The sequence below is a fragment of the Podarcis bocagei genome (genome assembly GCF_964188305.1).
Source record: "Podarcis bocagei genome assembly, chromosome: 8".
NCBI lineage: Eukaryota > Metazoa > Chordata > Lepidosauria > Squamata > Lacertidae > Podarcis > Podarcis bocagei.
In genome coordinates, this window is record NC_138133.1 from 70,392,670 (window position 1) to 70,406,965 (window position 14,296).

A 14,296-nucleotide genomic window follows, 5' to 3' on the forward strand; every position below is an offset into this window, starting at 1 on the left:
AAGTTGTTGAGAAATTATGAAATATTTGGTCTTGGATCTGCTAATGAATTGCATCTATGTCTCTGTTACATCATTTTATACTGGTTATTATGGGCGGATTCACCAACGAGCCCTGTGCAAGAGCTTCTGCTTGTGTAAGAGGGCTTCCCCTCATTCCATCCTTCTGCGGCCCCTGAAATTGCCTTGGGGGGTTGAGAGAACCCCCAGAACAGCATCGGGGAAGAGGGGGAGTCATTATGTCTGGCAAGCAGATATGCTGGGGCAGGTGGAATATTTGTAATTGTGGCATGTTAAATTCTACTCAGTGTTTCTTATAGTGCGATCCTGAGCATGTCTACTCAGAACTAAGTCCCATTGGTCCAATGGGAATTACTCCCAGATGAGTGTGTATAGGATTGTAACCTTAGTTTTTTATACCTTAAGTTAATGGTGGGGAACCTGTGATCCACCAGATGTTGTTGTATCCTTGACTGCTAGCTATGCTGCCAGTGGCTGATGAGAGTCCAACAACATCTGGAGGGAACACAGGTTTCCACCACTGTCTTAACTTACTATAACCAACATTGCACACAGACAAATGTCTCCCTCTTCTAAATAAGGCAGCTTTTAACGCAAGCCACTCACTATGTGAAACAGGTTGTGTTATTTCTTATTGAGTTGAAAGTATGATTGGTGGAGGAACATACATAAATTTTAGTTTTTTAATAATGCAATTGCAGATTTAATTTATGCACTGCATATTTAACAGTTCTCGTTAGATAAACATGTTTGTGGTGTAAAGCAGTGTTTTATTAAAGTTGTGTGTCCTTGTTTTACTTTTGGTCTTTTAGTTTCCAGCGTGTTGTCTTTTTGGTTTTGTTTTATTGCTTTTTCTTTAATTTTGCTTACCAGAGCCAAAGCCTTAGTAGAAGAACAGCGCCTTTTGTTCCTAGGGTTCAGGTAAAGGCTTCATCTGCCTGACAGAAACTAAAGTTGTGTTTCCCTCTCCTACGTTTTGTTTGACTTGGAAAATGCATAGTAGGGAAATGTCACAGTTTGATCCATTTTCCCATTTTAATTTTAATGTGTTGCTTCAAACCATATAAACAAATTTCATATTGTCTTGTGAGCAGCTTGAAACTGCATGGTGATTAGAATACTGTACTAAACTAAAATTTAAAGAGACAACTAGTTTTTAGTTTTACTTTTTTTCTATATCTAATTAAACAAGCACAGATTTCAGCAATGATAATAACTGTGTGTTGCATAAATACATACCTTCAGCTAGAATTAGTTGATCTTATGCTTTGGATGTTTGGCCTCATTGTATCAAGGTTGGTGTCTCTTTAAATCACACATTTTCATTACAAAATTTCCTTTTTTGCATTTTCCAAATGACAGTAGTTCCCTGAGCAGAAGACGGGCAAATAAATTTGTACCTTGTCTAAGGAATGTGTACCTTGCGTTTTGACACATTAGTTGAAATATTAAAAACAATAATGATTACAAAACAATTTCCCATGACTACTAGGGATGACTAGTTCTGATCTTATTTGGGTACAAGTTGTTTGCCTTTTTTCATTAGGAATCCCTTAAGGTACTGTAGATTAACCCAACTGTAGGTTGTAAGAATGTCATAATGCTGATCTTGTTTTGCTGCATGCTTACCATTTTATTTATATTTTTTGTTTAGAGAACATTACCTGCTTTTGTTATAAAATATTTTTGTGGAAATGCTCATCATTTGTATAAATGCTGTATAAGCTTATTCTTTTCATGCTCTTTCACTGCTTAAGAAAATATAAAAATGGAAAGTTCAGAGTTACATGAATTATAGTTTTTGTTATTGTTTAGAAAGGAAAGCACTTATTATTTTAAAAAATAACTACAAGAAACAGGCCACAGAGAACTTAATGAGAGACAGAGAGTCAAGTCTACATGCAAATCCTAATGCGTTCTCAATTCTTTGGCTAGCATTAAGCCTCATAACGTTCTCAGAATTTATTAAGTCACTAAAATGCAAAATTATTATTTCAGAATAAAAATAAGGGCATGTTTTTGCAAACATTTTCATAACAGAGTTTTTGTTAATTTGTGCTGGGTGGACAGTAGGGGGGAATGCTAAGCTATATCTTAATCAAGATGTATTCGGACAACTGTTCCAGTTCAGCTCCTGCAAGCTCCTCCTCCCTAACTAAAATCCCGATCAAAGGAAAATAATCTTAAAAAATAATGGGTGATATCTAGTGTTGCATGAGTAGATTTCCACTTGCTCAATGGCACTTCCCCTCCCTTTCCTCCGACTGCACCCCTCACCTAAAAAATCTGCTCCAGAGAATTGAGACAACCCCCAAAGCAGATTTTGTTAGCAAGGAGAGGAAGTCCCATTGTGTAATGAGAAGTCTTTTGCTCAATTGGGTGGACATCATTAGATTTCTCCCTTCCATGTATTATCTAGCCAGTATTGACAATATTGTTCAAATCAGACTACATCTAAGCAGTATGGATATCCTATCTGCATTGAAATAGAAATCAAGAAACCAATACAGCATTTTCTTGATTTTCTACAAATGTAAACGCTCTTAGTTGATTATAACTTCCTAAAATTATTGCTACATTTAAAGGTATATCTAAGTGAATTAGCATTGTTTTGAGTAAATACAAAATGGCATGGCCCTGACAAGGTGGCCAGTCTTTCTTTGCAAAGAGTGTGGGCCATAGCTCAGCGCTATGGAAAAGTTCCTGCTTCCATCAAAATGAAGCTAATGGCAAATGACATGTGATAATAATAGTCATGGATCACCATATGATAGCCTCAGTCTTAAATACCCCTGCTCTGTTATCTCCCCGTTCTATTGGTTAGGTTTTTTCAGGAATTGTAAGCTATTCCAAATCTAGCAGATGAATTTGTTTTATAAAAATTGAAATAAAAAAGGCTGAGTGAATGCCATATTACCTTTAAGTACAGTGCAGAGTTGAAGTAGTAAGTTGGTTACCATATACTTGCATGTAGAAGACTTCTGTAAACTGAATATAAAATGCCTTAACAGGTCAATTACTGAAATGTGAACAGGTCTGTAATGTACACAGCTTTATTTCATGGTCTTTTTACATATACTAATCAAAATCTGAAGTAGTCTTTCATGAATTCATATCGCATATAAAAATGTTAGGATATCTGTTGCTCCACATATGCACATATACAACATATACATAACAAAAGTAAACAATTTTGCATACTTTTACATATGTAATATAGTGCTAAACAGATTATACATGCAAAATAAGTTTCATCACATTTATCATTTTGGGCCTTAAGGCTACAAATTAGAATGCCATGAAGTTACCTATACTGTAATAGTAAAACAGATACAGTGGACGTCTAAAAGTTACATTTACTTTTAAGGATAACTGTATTATGAAAGAAGTAGATTGACTAATGCATAATTTCTCTTTACAGATAAAACTGTGGTATGACAAGGTTGGTCACCAGTTGATAGTCACAATATTGGGTGCAAAGGATCTTCCTTCAAGGGAAGATGGGAGGCCGAGGAATCCCTATGTTAAGATTTACTTTCTTCCTGACAGAAGGTACGATGAAAAAAAAAGGCTTAACTACTTTGAATTAAATTTCTGTGAAAAAATAGTAATGTTTGGTAACTAGTATTGGTCATAATATCTCAGTTACTGTATTTTTGTGAGAGGAGAAATGCCAGACAAGGAGCACACCTGATCAAATATCTGAGGAAGTTGTAAGGGTTAGCTTCTTTGCAGGGAAAATTAAATGATGGTCTTATTAATGGTGGTCAATAAATTTTGAAACTTTTAAGCAGGAGAAGATAAATAATATCACACAGAATGATTGTCATAGTTTATCTAAGTCATAATAACTATGCTTTTCTCAGACATTTGAGAAAGGGATGTTGACTATGGTGGTAGCTTGCAATAATCCTGGCTAACCCAATGAACAATCTTATATATTTCCATTACCCTTAATGAGAATTTGGAAATGGATGTTGAGAGTTACAGAGATATTTTACAGGGTCTTTAGTGGCAGGAAAATATGATGATTCAGAACAACTCCACGCTGTCCTGCAGGCCTTCTAGATTGGTAAAGGCTGCAAATGCACACTGCCCTCCTAGTGCAGTTAGAAATGTGAGTAGGAGAATGAATGCAAGTGGCCTACTGCTTGTTTTTCTTCAGCAAGCACAAGACCATGTCTACTATCTGACCTTGAAGTCATCGAAGAAGTTTGAGCAGATGGCATGCTTGACGATCTTTGTTATGGGTCCAGAGCTGAAGCAGTGGGGAGCAAGTGGAGTCCCATTGGCCTTGAACCCGCTGCAAGAGCCGGAACACCTTGGATTTAGCAGTGCTTTTTGCTAAAGCCCAAGAGAAACTTGATCAAGAGAAATAAATTGTGGCAGGAGGGGGAGAGATGCCAAATCTTAGTAATTCCCTATTTATATAACCATCAGTTGATCAACCTCATTATTATGGTCAGTGATTAGTAAAAAAATAACTTTGTATAACTACATTAACTGTAGTAGGGATTAATCTAACCAGCCCTGCCACTGAAAGCCCTGTGTAAGAACTTCTGCTTGCTCAGTAGGGCTTTCCCCACCTGTCTCCCCCCCCCCCCCGCCCATGCCTTGAAATTGTATCTGGAGAAAGTCAGAATGACCCCCTGAACAGCATGCGGTATGGGAGGAGAGGGAGAATTATTCTAGCAGCTAAGCAGAGATGTTTGTGCAAATGGAAAAAATGGAAGAGCAGAGTGTCACTTAGATGTTTTCCTGCTTTGCTTTGCTTTGCTGTATGTGATTTCAGTTTTTTAGAACTATCCATATTTCTTGGAACATGCAATTTTCAACCAACTATGAATTCTTATAACTATCCAAATTAGGTATTTTAAACATGAGAAAAAAATATGACATTTTGTTTTTGAATCTTGTGGTAATTTTGATACTAGTTTGCAATATGCTGTCAGTGTTCATATAATCCCCCCCAATATATTTTAAAAGTGGGCCAGTTAAAAGGCACTGCTATGATATCTTTATCAGAAAGCATTTTTTCCAAGCAATTTACCATCTGTAGGTGTATCATATACTATGTATGTATAGAAGAAATGCAATTTGTTTATTATTAATTATTAAGAAAGTGCCAGAATGTACCGTATGTGTGTCGTATGTTTCCTTTTTATAATTTTCACAGTTGTTGCTTTTCTTTTAAGGCAAATAGTGTAGATGTTTTCCTTTAATTACTCTGGGTGTTTCCTTTCAAGTTCAAAAGTAAAAGTAGCTTGTTCTATTGAATTTGTTTTCTTCTAACAGTGAAGCAGTCTCTCCCCTGCCTCCCTCACCCCCCGGAAGAATAAGCTTAGTAGGCAAAAATAAATCTCTTTTATATGGAAAAATAACCTGCTAGAAATAAAGTGCAATTAAACAACTCAAGCATTTAATTAGGTGGGGCTGTGAAGTTCTGACTAAACAAATTATACAGGAGAAACTTGTCCAATATAACCTAGTTCAATTCTCCAAAGTAAACAAATCTTTAGTGTCTAAAATAAAGTCATTAAGGCTACATTAAAAAATCCACATATTCCAAAGGAGTTTAGTGATAATAAGAGAGCTACTCTGAAGTAAGTTTTTTGATTCTGTCATTGGGTAAGATCCAGAGAGTCAGTTCTTTTATCAACTTAGATTAAGTTGTGCCAGTGATAATAAACCTTGTCTTGAGGTGCTGTTTTAAAAATAAACTTAGCAGAAGTTTATACATAGGTGTATTAGCAATTTCAGTAGGGAAGAACCATGTTCATCTCTTACAATAATACCAAAAGAGTGTTCTGTGGCTCCTTAAAGACTAACTGCATTTTATTTGGACTTACACATGAAAGTTTACTCTGCAATAATGTTGTAAGCCACTTTGGGCACAGTTCTGTGGAAAATTAGCCTACAAATAAAGAGATGAAGATGATGAACATGAACATGAACATGTTCATTGTGTAAACAACTAGACCAAGGATTGGATCCAAAGGACTGCACACTAGTTTTGCATACCTAAGGAGGCACTGGATTTCTCAAAAAGCACTCCCAAGTGCCAAATGGCAAACCATTTTTGGAACTGGAATGTTAATTGTTTCTAGTATGTCACCTGAGTCTGCTGTTTCAAGAAACAAGTAAAATAATGTCATTAGATATGTGTAAAAAAGCTATTTGGATTCTGGCCTGTGCCTGAAATCTGAAGCTAACACTAGAATCCTATGCAGTATTAAATTAACAGCACAGTCATATACAGTCCTACACACTAGGGCAGCCAATGTGCTGCCCTCCAGATATTACTGGACTCAACTTCCATCACCTTTGACCATTGGCTATGCTGTTTGGACATACTAGGATTTGGAATCTGAAAACATCTGGAGGGCTACCCTGCACACTGGGTTGCATTAAGTGTTAGTCATACTCAGAGTAGTCCCAATGAAATTAATAGGCATGACTAACATAGGTACATTAATTTCAGTGGATTTACTCTCATTTATTTGGCTAGAACCCACTAACTGGGGGTAAGCCCCATTGAACACTCAAAGGATTTCAGCCTAAAAAGCATTACTTCAGACAATATAAGGAACATGCCTACATAAAGAAAAGCATTGGGGCCTTGGGAGCATTCATTTGTATTTGCTGTGTATATTTGCAAAGACGTTTCGGAAGGCAAGTCTCAAGCAAGCCTTTGTCATCTTCTTCTGGCAGTCATTTGTTTTATAAATCACATATTCAATGGAATAGCAACACTTCATTTATACTTCTCAATTACAGTGATAAGAACAAAAGAAGAACAAAAACAGTAAAGAAAACATTGGAGCCCAAATGGAACCAAACATTCATTTATTCTCCAGTTCATCGGAGAGAATTTCGAGAACGAATGTTGGAAATTACTCTTTGGGACCAAGCACGAGTTCGTGAGGAAGAAAGTGAATTTTTAGGAGAGGTATTCAAAGCATTTTAAGTAGACTATTAAGAGTTATGGGGGGGGGGGAATCAAAAATATATTTAATGTAATCTTTGTTGGGCAGAGTAATCCTGTGGGTTTGTTGACATAAACAGCCACTGAGATTTCTTCTCCTGTTCTGCATTTCTGTGAACTGCTGCTCTGTTCTGTGGTCCTGTGTTATGTTGTCATGGGTAGTTTTATATTATTTAATGTAAAATGTACTTGTTTTTAATTATGATTGCAGGGTGCAGGTTGGTTTGTATGGGGAGGGACAGTCCTTGAGGTATTGCGTTCCTGAGCAATTTAAGGCTTTATAGGTCAAAACCAGCATTTTGAATTGGGCCCAGAAACTAATTGGCAGCCAATATGCTCAAACCATCATGCCCCAGTGAGCAATCTGGCTGCCAAATTCTACACCAGCTGAAGTTCCCAAGCCATCTTCAGAGTCAGCTCTACATATAATGCATTGCAGTAATCTAAGCAGAAACTCAATTTACTTTCTAAGCCAGAGAAGAATTTCTTGAGGATATAGTGCTCAATTTGTAATGAAGTTCAGTTTTTGAGCTAGATAAAGACTCTCCTCCCCTTGCGCTGTGTGGAAGTGCTAGGTGTGGCCATCGCCTATGCCTTCAATTTTTAGGGGTATTCCGTTAAAGGACTCTGGGGGTCGTGTATTCCGTCCGATGCCTGCTTGGTGGGAGGCCTTGGCACGACCCTCGGTGACAGCAGGGGTGAGCCTATAGTCGGATTAGCATCGACAGGCTCCACCTACTGGTGAAGAACCCACTTGTTTCGATCCAATGCCTAAGCCAATACCTTTTCAATGCTGCAACCAATAAAGTTGTGGCCTTTTCTAGCCCATTAACCTTATATCACGTGTCCATGTGTCTTCATTTCACTTCACCGGGGTCGGGTCCTCGAACCACAAATACAATTTTTGGCAACATCAGTAATCCTCATCTAGTTGGGGTAATTTGAGGATAGGTTGCTCTTTTAGTCACATTTACTCTTTCTGACCTAAACACATTTTTACTGCATTGTTCCTCGTATTGATTTCTAATACAGAGATTTGTTATGAAACTAAAGTGGCCATTAAATTTTCATGATATGCTGGAAATATGTGACTACAACGTAATGTAGACTTTATGAAACATTTATGGTGCAAGTGGTGCTTTGCACTGTGACAAGTTTTATTCTCTTTTTAGATTCTAATTGAACTAGAAACAGCACTGCTGGATGATGAGCCTCATTGGTACAAACTTCAGACACATGATGTCTCCTCATTGCCACTTCCCCACCCTTCACCGTATTTGCCACGCCGACAGCTTCATGGAGAGAGTCCCACGCGAAGGTTGCAAAGTAGGTTTTCTGTTCTATTAAAGGCATATTCATTTCTATGTGGAATAAAATGCATTTCTTCTAGGTAAGAAATGCATACAATGAAAAACCAACATCTGTAAATACTGATCTTTTCTTGACTTCAGTATTTTTACTGAACTTTATTGATGGAGAGTCATACTTATATTAAGAAACATCATGCTTGCCTCCTCTGGTTTCTTTTCCTTCCCATAGCCATACAATCATGTATGAAAAATGTTGATATAATGCATTTCGTATATCATTCATTAGCCTTTGCAACAGCTAATATGCACTTCATAATGGTGAATATATATAATTTGAGGATTCATGCACAAACATCTGCAGGAGAATAGAATGCTTCAAATCATGATATGCTGAAATTTGATTACTAAACAGACAGTTAATCTACCTCTAATGCAACTTTCCTAAATGAGACTTCTGCTTCTATATGTGATTTCCTCACACACAAATTGAGCAGAATGAGGAGGTGTAATCCTTAAGTGATACAGTGAATTATACTAACTCAGACTGCAGGGGTATGAGTCACATTTTTGAATCTGCACCCATATAAACAAAGTTCTGTGCAAAAATTACTCTTGACTGTTTACAAGTGTCCCCCCCCCACTTTTTTTACATGGGGACCAATAATATGTGACCCTCACTTGCATATTTAATATGTTCTATTATGCCATCTCAGGAATTTACAGTTCATTGACTAAATTATTCTGTTGGATGTGTAGAAAAGGCAAAAAAAACCCCTAAAAAGCAACAAGAAAACTTGCAACTTCAAGGAGTTCAGTACAAAACTAACCTGAGACAGATTATACTTCACCTCCCAAAGCCTGATGAACAAGGCACATCTTCCTCCTAAAAGTATAATTTTGAGATGAGGTGCACCTCAGTAGATAGGTAGTTTCAAAATGTTGGAATTGCTAAAGTATTAGACATGGTATTGAGATGGAGCCCCATGTTACAAGGCAGCAGCAACAAAATAGCAGTTGCGTGCAACAAACTGGGGAGGGTTTCATATGAAATCATAGAATTGTAGAGTTGGAAGGGATGTTGCATGTAAGTTTCCTAGAAACATCTGGCTGACCACTGTTGGAAACAGAATGCTAGACTAGCTGGATCTTTGGCCAAAGCAAAAGAATGATATACATTATTTCTTCTTCATATGTCCACATATTTTTTCTCTTATATGAAATTGTTGTTTTTGGCGTGTTTTGTTAATTTGCATGTTTGAATGGTTTCTGCACAGGTTTATGACTATAATTTGTATTGTAATGCACGGATAAGTTATTTGAGGCTGCAATCCTATGCACACCTATTTGGGAAGAAATCACATTGAATTTGGGGAACTTTTGAGAAAACATGCACAGCATATACATAGGATTTGAACAGTAAATCAGAAAGAATGTTAGAGGGCTGTTAAAGTAAAAACAAAACAAAACTGTGAAGATAGGTAGGATGAATAGGAAAAGAGGAAGCCCCCTCTCTGCTCTTGGTCAAAGAAGCAGACACAGATGTCCACAGGTTTTAATGAACTGTGTCAGCTGGGGAATGGACTCTGAAATCAACGTATCTAAAGGCTTTGCAACCTTTCTGTTGTGATTCAAGGACCCGCCACCCGCTTGAGGATAAGAAAGACACATGGACACAGTATATAAGGTTGATGGGCTAAAAAAGGCCACAACTTTATTGATTAAAGCATGTGAGAGGTATTGGCTTAGGCTCTGGTAAACCGCAGCAAGTGACTCCACCCCCTCAGGGAGGGGTGAGTCCTTCAAGGGTTAACCACCAGTGGGAGGAGCCTGTTGATGCAAATACAACTGAAAGCTCCCCCCGATGTCACCGCGGGTCATGCCATGGCCCTAGCCACTAGGGGGTCGGACAGGATCCATGACCGCTGGATTCATTTACTGAAATACCCATAAAGTGGAGGGGTAGGTGATGGCCACACCTGGCCGCGTTTGAGCGGTGAAACCCCGCCCCCAAGCCTCCACCTGGTTGGTTGGCTACCTGGGGGTGTGGCGCGGCAGCCGGGATGGCTGGGCAGGGGCCGAAACACCCCCTGCCAACTTGGGAAATGGCTCCTGCTCACAACTCCTCCCCTCTGCAAGGAGGAGAGGCTTTCTTTTAAGGGTCCTATTCCTATGACAGCTATATGACTACCAGGAAAGTAACAGGTGTAGCTTATTGCCAATAAATTTCATGTGGGACAGCCCTGTTAGAGAACTTTAGTTGCTTTAAAATAAAGCAAATAGATTGCTGGTTGGGACTAGGCCTATGGAAAACATTACCAGCATTTCTGTAGGCTGCTGCATTGGTTTTCAGCTCATTTCTAAGAATGATTCAAGGTGTTGGACTTCAGCTTCAAAGTGCTAGATGTCTTGAGATTGAGTATCTTGAGGTCTGCCTGCTCCAGTATAAACTTTCAAAACAACAAGGGCCTTCTTAGGTTCCTCCTGCCTTCAGAGATAAGGCGGGTATTGATTGTAAGTAGAGTCCTTTCAGTTGTAGGACCCTAACTTTGTTAGGTCCTCTCCAGGGGGACTTGCCCAGGACTGATCTTGATGTGTTTTTGGTGTCATAAGAACAGAACCATAGCTAGGTGATCTTGCGCCCCTGGCAGAAACGCCCAGATTACGCCCCCTAGCCATGGATAAATTAGCTCTTCTTACCACCTCTCCTCCGACCAAGCCCCATTCAATTCACCCCCTATTTAAAACCATTTCTTATGAGGCAATAATCAATATTTATATTTATGGACATATTTTGTAGCCGATTTTGCGCCGCCGCTCCCCATCGCCTGCGCTCCTGGCGGGGGCCCACCTCACCACCCCCTAGCTATGGTCCTGTATAAGAGGCATAAGTCTCTTAAACTGTCATCATTGTGGTTTTCCACTATGAAGAATTTTGTGGCTGTCCTAACCCTGACCCTGCTTGGTGGTGTAGCTTGAGGATAGGATTACATTGTTAGAATATGTTGAAAATAATACCATAATAGTTGCCGGAATAGCGTTTGTGGTTCAGTTTGCAGGAACTCTTGTATTCTGGTTTGTATGGATTTAAAAAACAAACAAACTCTTAGGCTGCAGTTCTAAATACACTTAATACAGTGTAAGCCCCATTGAACACAGTGAGATTTCAATCTAAGAAAAACATGCATAGGATTGTAGTGTAAAGATTTAACTAGCTGTTCCACATAAAATTGTTATCCAAAACTAAGTTGCCAGATGATACACATGCCTGTTGCATGTCAAGTCCTCGTGTATTTGTTTCTGATATCACTTCATTTTAACATTTTTTTCCAGATAAAGGCATTTATTCATATAATTCAGGTAAATTATGAGCATGCTGTGTATTGCTTGCTTCATATACACCATTTATTTTGTTGATAAAATGCTTCTGCTGCTTGTTGTGCACCAGTTCAACTGCTGTGGGTTTCTTATTCTGCTTTTCAGAGATAGGCCCTTGCCCTTGCGTTATTTCTAATTTTAGTTGCTTAGTGTTATAAGCATTTGCTGAAAAAATCCAATGTTTTTCTGGACTGTTTATTTGTTTTGTCGCCATGTGAAGGTGTATATAATAATGTTAGTAGATTTGTTGAATCTGGTATACAGTTTGTGAGATGAGACAGCCATCGGTGATATTCAACTATGTTTTACTTAGAGCAGACTTGCTGAAATTAATGGACCCAACTTACTGATATCCATTAATTTCAGTGGGTCTACTCTGAGCAAAATCTAGTTGAATACCATCCCATATTAAAAGGTTTTGACAATGTGCTGAAGTAAAAGTGAAAAATTAACTTCAGTATTTTGGAATTCACGAGAAATGTGATATTGTATTATATTGGTTAGAACAAAACTGGAATACCATAACCAGGTTTAATTCACATAATTGACAAAGGTAATGCATCCATGGTTCCTGTTAAAAGTACCACCACCACAACAAAAGGCTGACCCTACCAAGAGAAATAAGGTGGGGTGGGCAGGCTGCTAAGTGATGGGAATACAGAGCATTTCTCAATTTTTCTCAGCTTCATTTGTTTCTTTTTTTTTAATTTTTTTTTAATAAAATTTTTATTGGTTTTACAGAATTTTTAAAGACAAACAAACACCTAAAAAGACATACAAACACGTATAGTTTCATAACATTTTTTCATAAACCTCTTTTCCGGGACTCCCCCATTCCGGGACTCCCCTTTCTGCATCCCAATGTCCATAATTTTTTAGCAACTTCTAAATATTCCTTTCCAACCTCTGTCGTCTTAATCTTTTCTATAATCTGGTCTTATATTACTGTATCCCTTTTTTCCTGAAAACCTCCACATTCTAGCATTCATCAAGTTTATAATAGTCCTTAAGATAACTTTTAAATTTTCTCCATTCTTCTTCCGCCGTCTCTTTTCCCTGATCACGGATTCTGCCTGTCATCTCAGCCAGTGTCATATAGTCCATCACCTTCATCTGCCATTCTTCCAGAGTGGGAAGATCTTGTGTCTTCCAATACTTTGCGATGAGTATTCTTGCTGCTGTTGTAGCATACATAAAGAAAGTTCTGTCCTTCTTTGGCACCAATTGGCCGACAATGCCCAAGAGAAAGGCCTCTGGTTTTTTAGGGAAAGTACATTTAAGTACCTTTTTTATTTCATTATAAATCATTTCCCAGAAGGCCTTAATCTTCGGGCATGTCCACCAAAGGTGATAGAAGGTACCTTCAGTCTCTTTACATTTCCAACACTTATTATCAGGCAAATGATAAATTTTTGCCAGCTTGACTGGGGTCATGTACCACCTGTAAACCATTTTCATAATGTTTTCCTTTAAGGCATTACATGCCGTGAATTTAATACCGGTGTTCCACAACCATTCCCAGTCAGCAGACATAATGTTATGACCAATGTCCTGTGCCCACTTAATCATAGCCGATTCAGCTTCATTTGTTTCTTGCCCACTGAAGGGTGAGAGAGAGAAGGGTTTGTACCCTAGAATATCTTCCTTCACAAATCCTCATAGTAAGCAAAACTTACTGTGTAAGTTGTCATAAGGCAAATAGTACAAAAATGAAACAGGTTGAATCTTGTACAGCAGCTGGTATCATTAATTTTTAGCAATATTCTTTCATATACTGCCCAGATCCTTTGCATAAAAGTTGATTCATGACTGGTTAATCAACCAGTATTTTTCTTCTAAAAATCACTATGCTTAGCATTCTCATTCTTTATTTGGCACCGTCAATGTCAAAAATACAATTGTGGCAGTCCACTCACACAACAGCTAGTCTGTTCATCAGAACCTTGTTGTTAGCACAGCACAAGAGCCAATTCTAATGGGTTTTTGATGCTTGCAAATTATGTTGTGCAACCACTATTATTATTATTATTATTATTATTATTATTATTATTATTATTATTATTCCTAGTGAGAGATAAGTTGGTGTGCTACTGCTTGCACAATGATGTCAACTTTCAAACTTCTTGTGCTAACATTATGGTGGATCTTACCCTTTTCCTTTACAGCTCAGTTTTTCAGTTTACATTTAGTGGATCTTAATTCTACTTTTAAAAATAGTTGTAGTCTTTTCCAACTCTGTGCCATCTGCACACTTTATGTGCAAACTCTCCATTAATGCAACTCATTAACCACAATGTTGAATAACAATAGGGGCCAGCAACAATACTTCTGAGACTCGAGTTTATATTCTTTCTCAACTGCACCATCCATTCATAGTATTTCAGTGTTCAATTTCTATAAGCTGATACTAGTAATTTGATACCACTAATATGATGCCAAGATCTTTCGGTCAGTGTTCTCTAGCTCAAACTTTGAGGTAAAACCAATTCAAAAGTCTTGCTAATGACGGACTACATTGCATTTTCTACTTTTATCTTCAGTCACAGAAGAAAATCAAATTGTTTTGTTTTTGTTTGTTTTTGCTAGCCATTAATTTTCTTTTCTTTTT

General features: G+C 37.9%; 1 protein-coding gene across 24 annotated transcripts in view; it reads left to right on the forward strand.

The window, feature by feature from the left end:
• RIMS2 (regulating synaptic membrane exocytosis 2) overlaps positions 1–14,296 on the forward strand; it is a 349,417-nt gene that overhangs the window by 187,085 nt on the left and 148,036 nt on the right. For 16 of the 24 annotated variants that reach the window (XM_081204282.1, XM_081204294.1, XM_081204289.1 and 13 more), the window contains 3 exons: positions 3,440–3,570; positions 6,796–6,967; positions 8,176–8,329. In XM_081204282.1, the coding sequence (XP_081060408.1) occupies positions 3,440–3,570; positions 6,796–6,967; positions 8,176–8,329 (457 nt within the window). Of the gene's footprint in view, positions 1–891; positions 940–3,439; positions 3,571–6,795; positions 6,968–8,175; positions 8,330–11,643; positions 11,671–14,296 lie in introns of all 24 variants that reach the window. The other 8 variants (XM_081204271.1, XM_081204281.1, XM_081204291.1 and 5 more) reach the window with 2 other exon arrangements.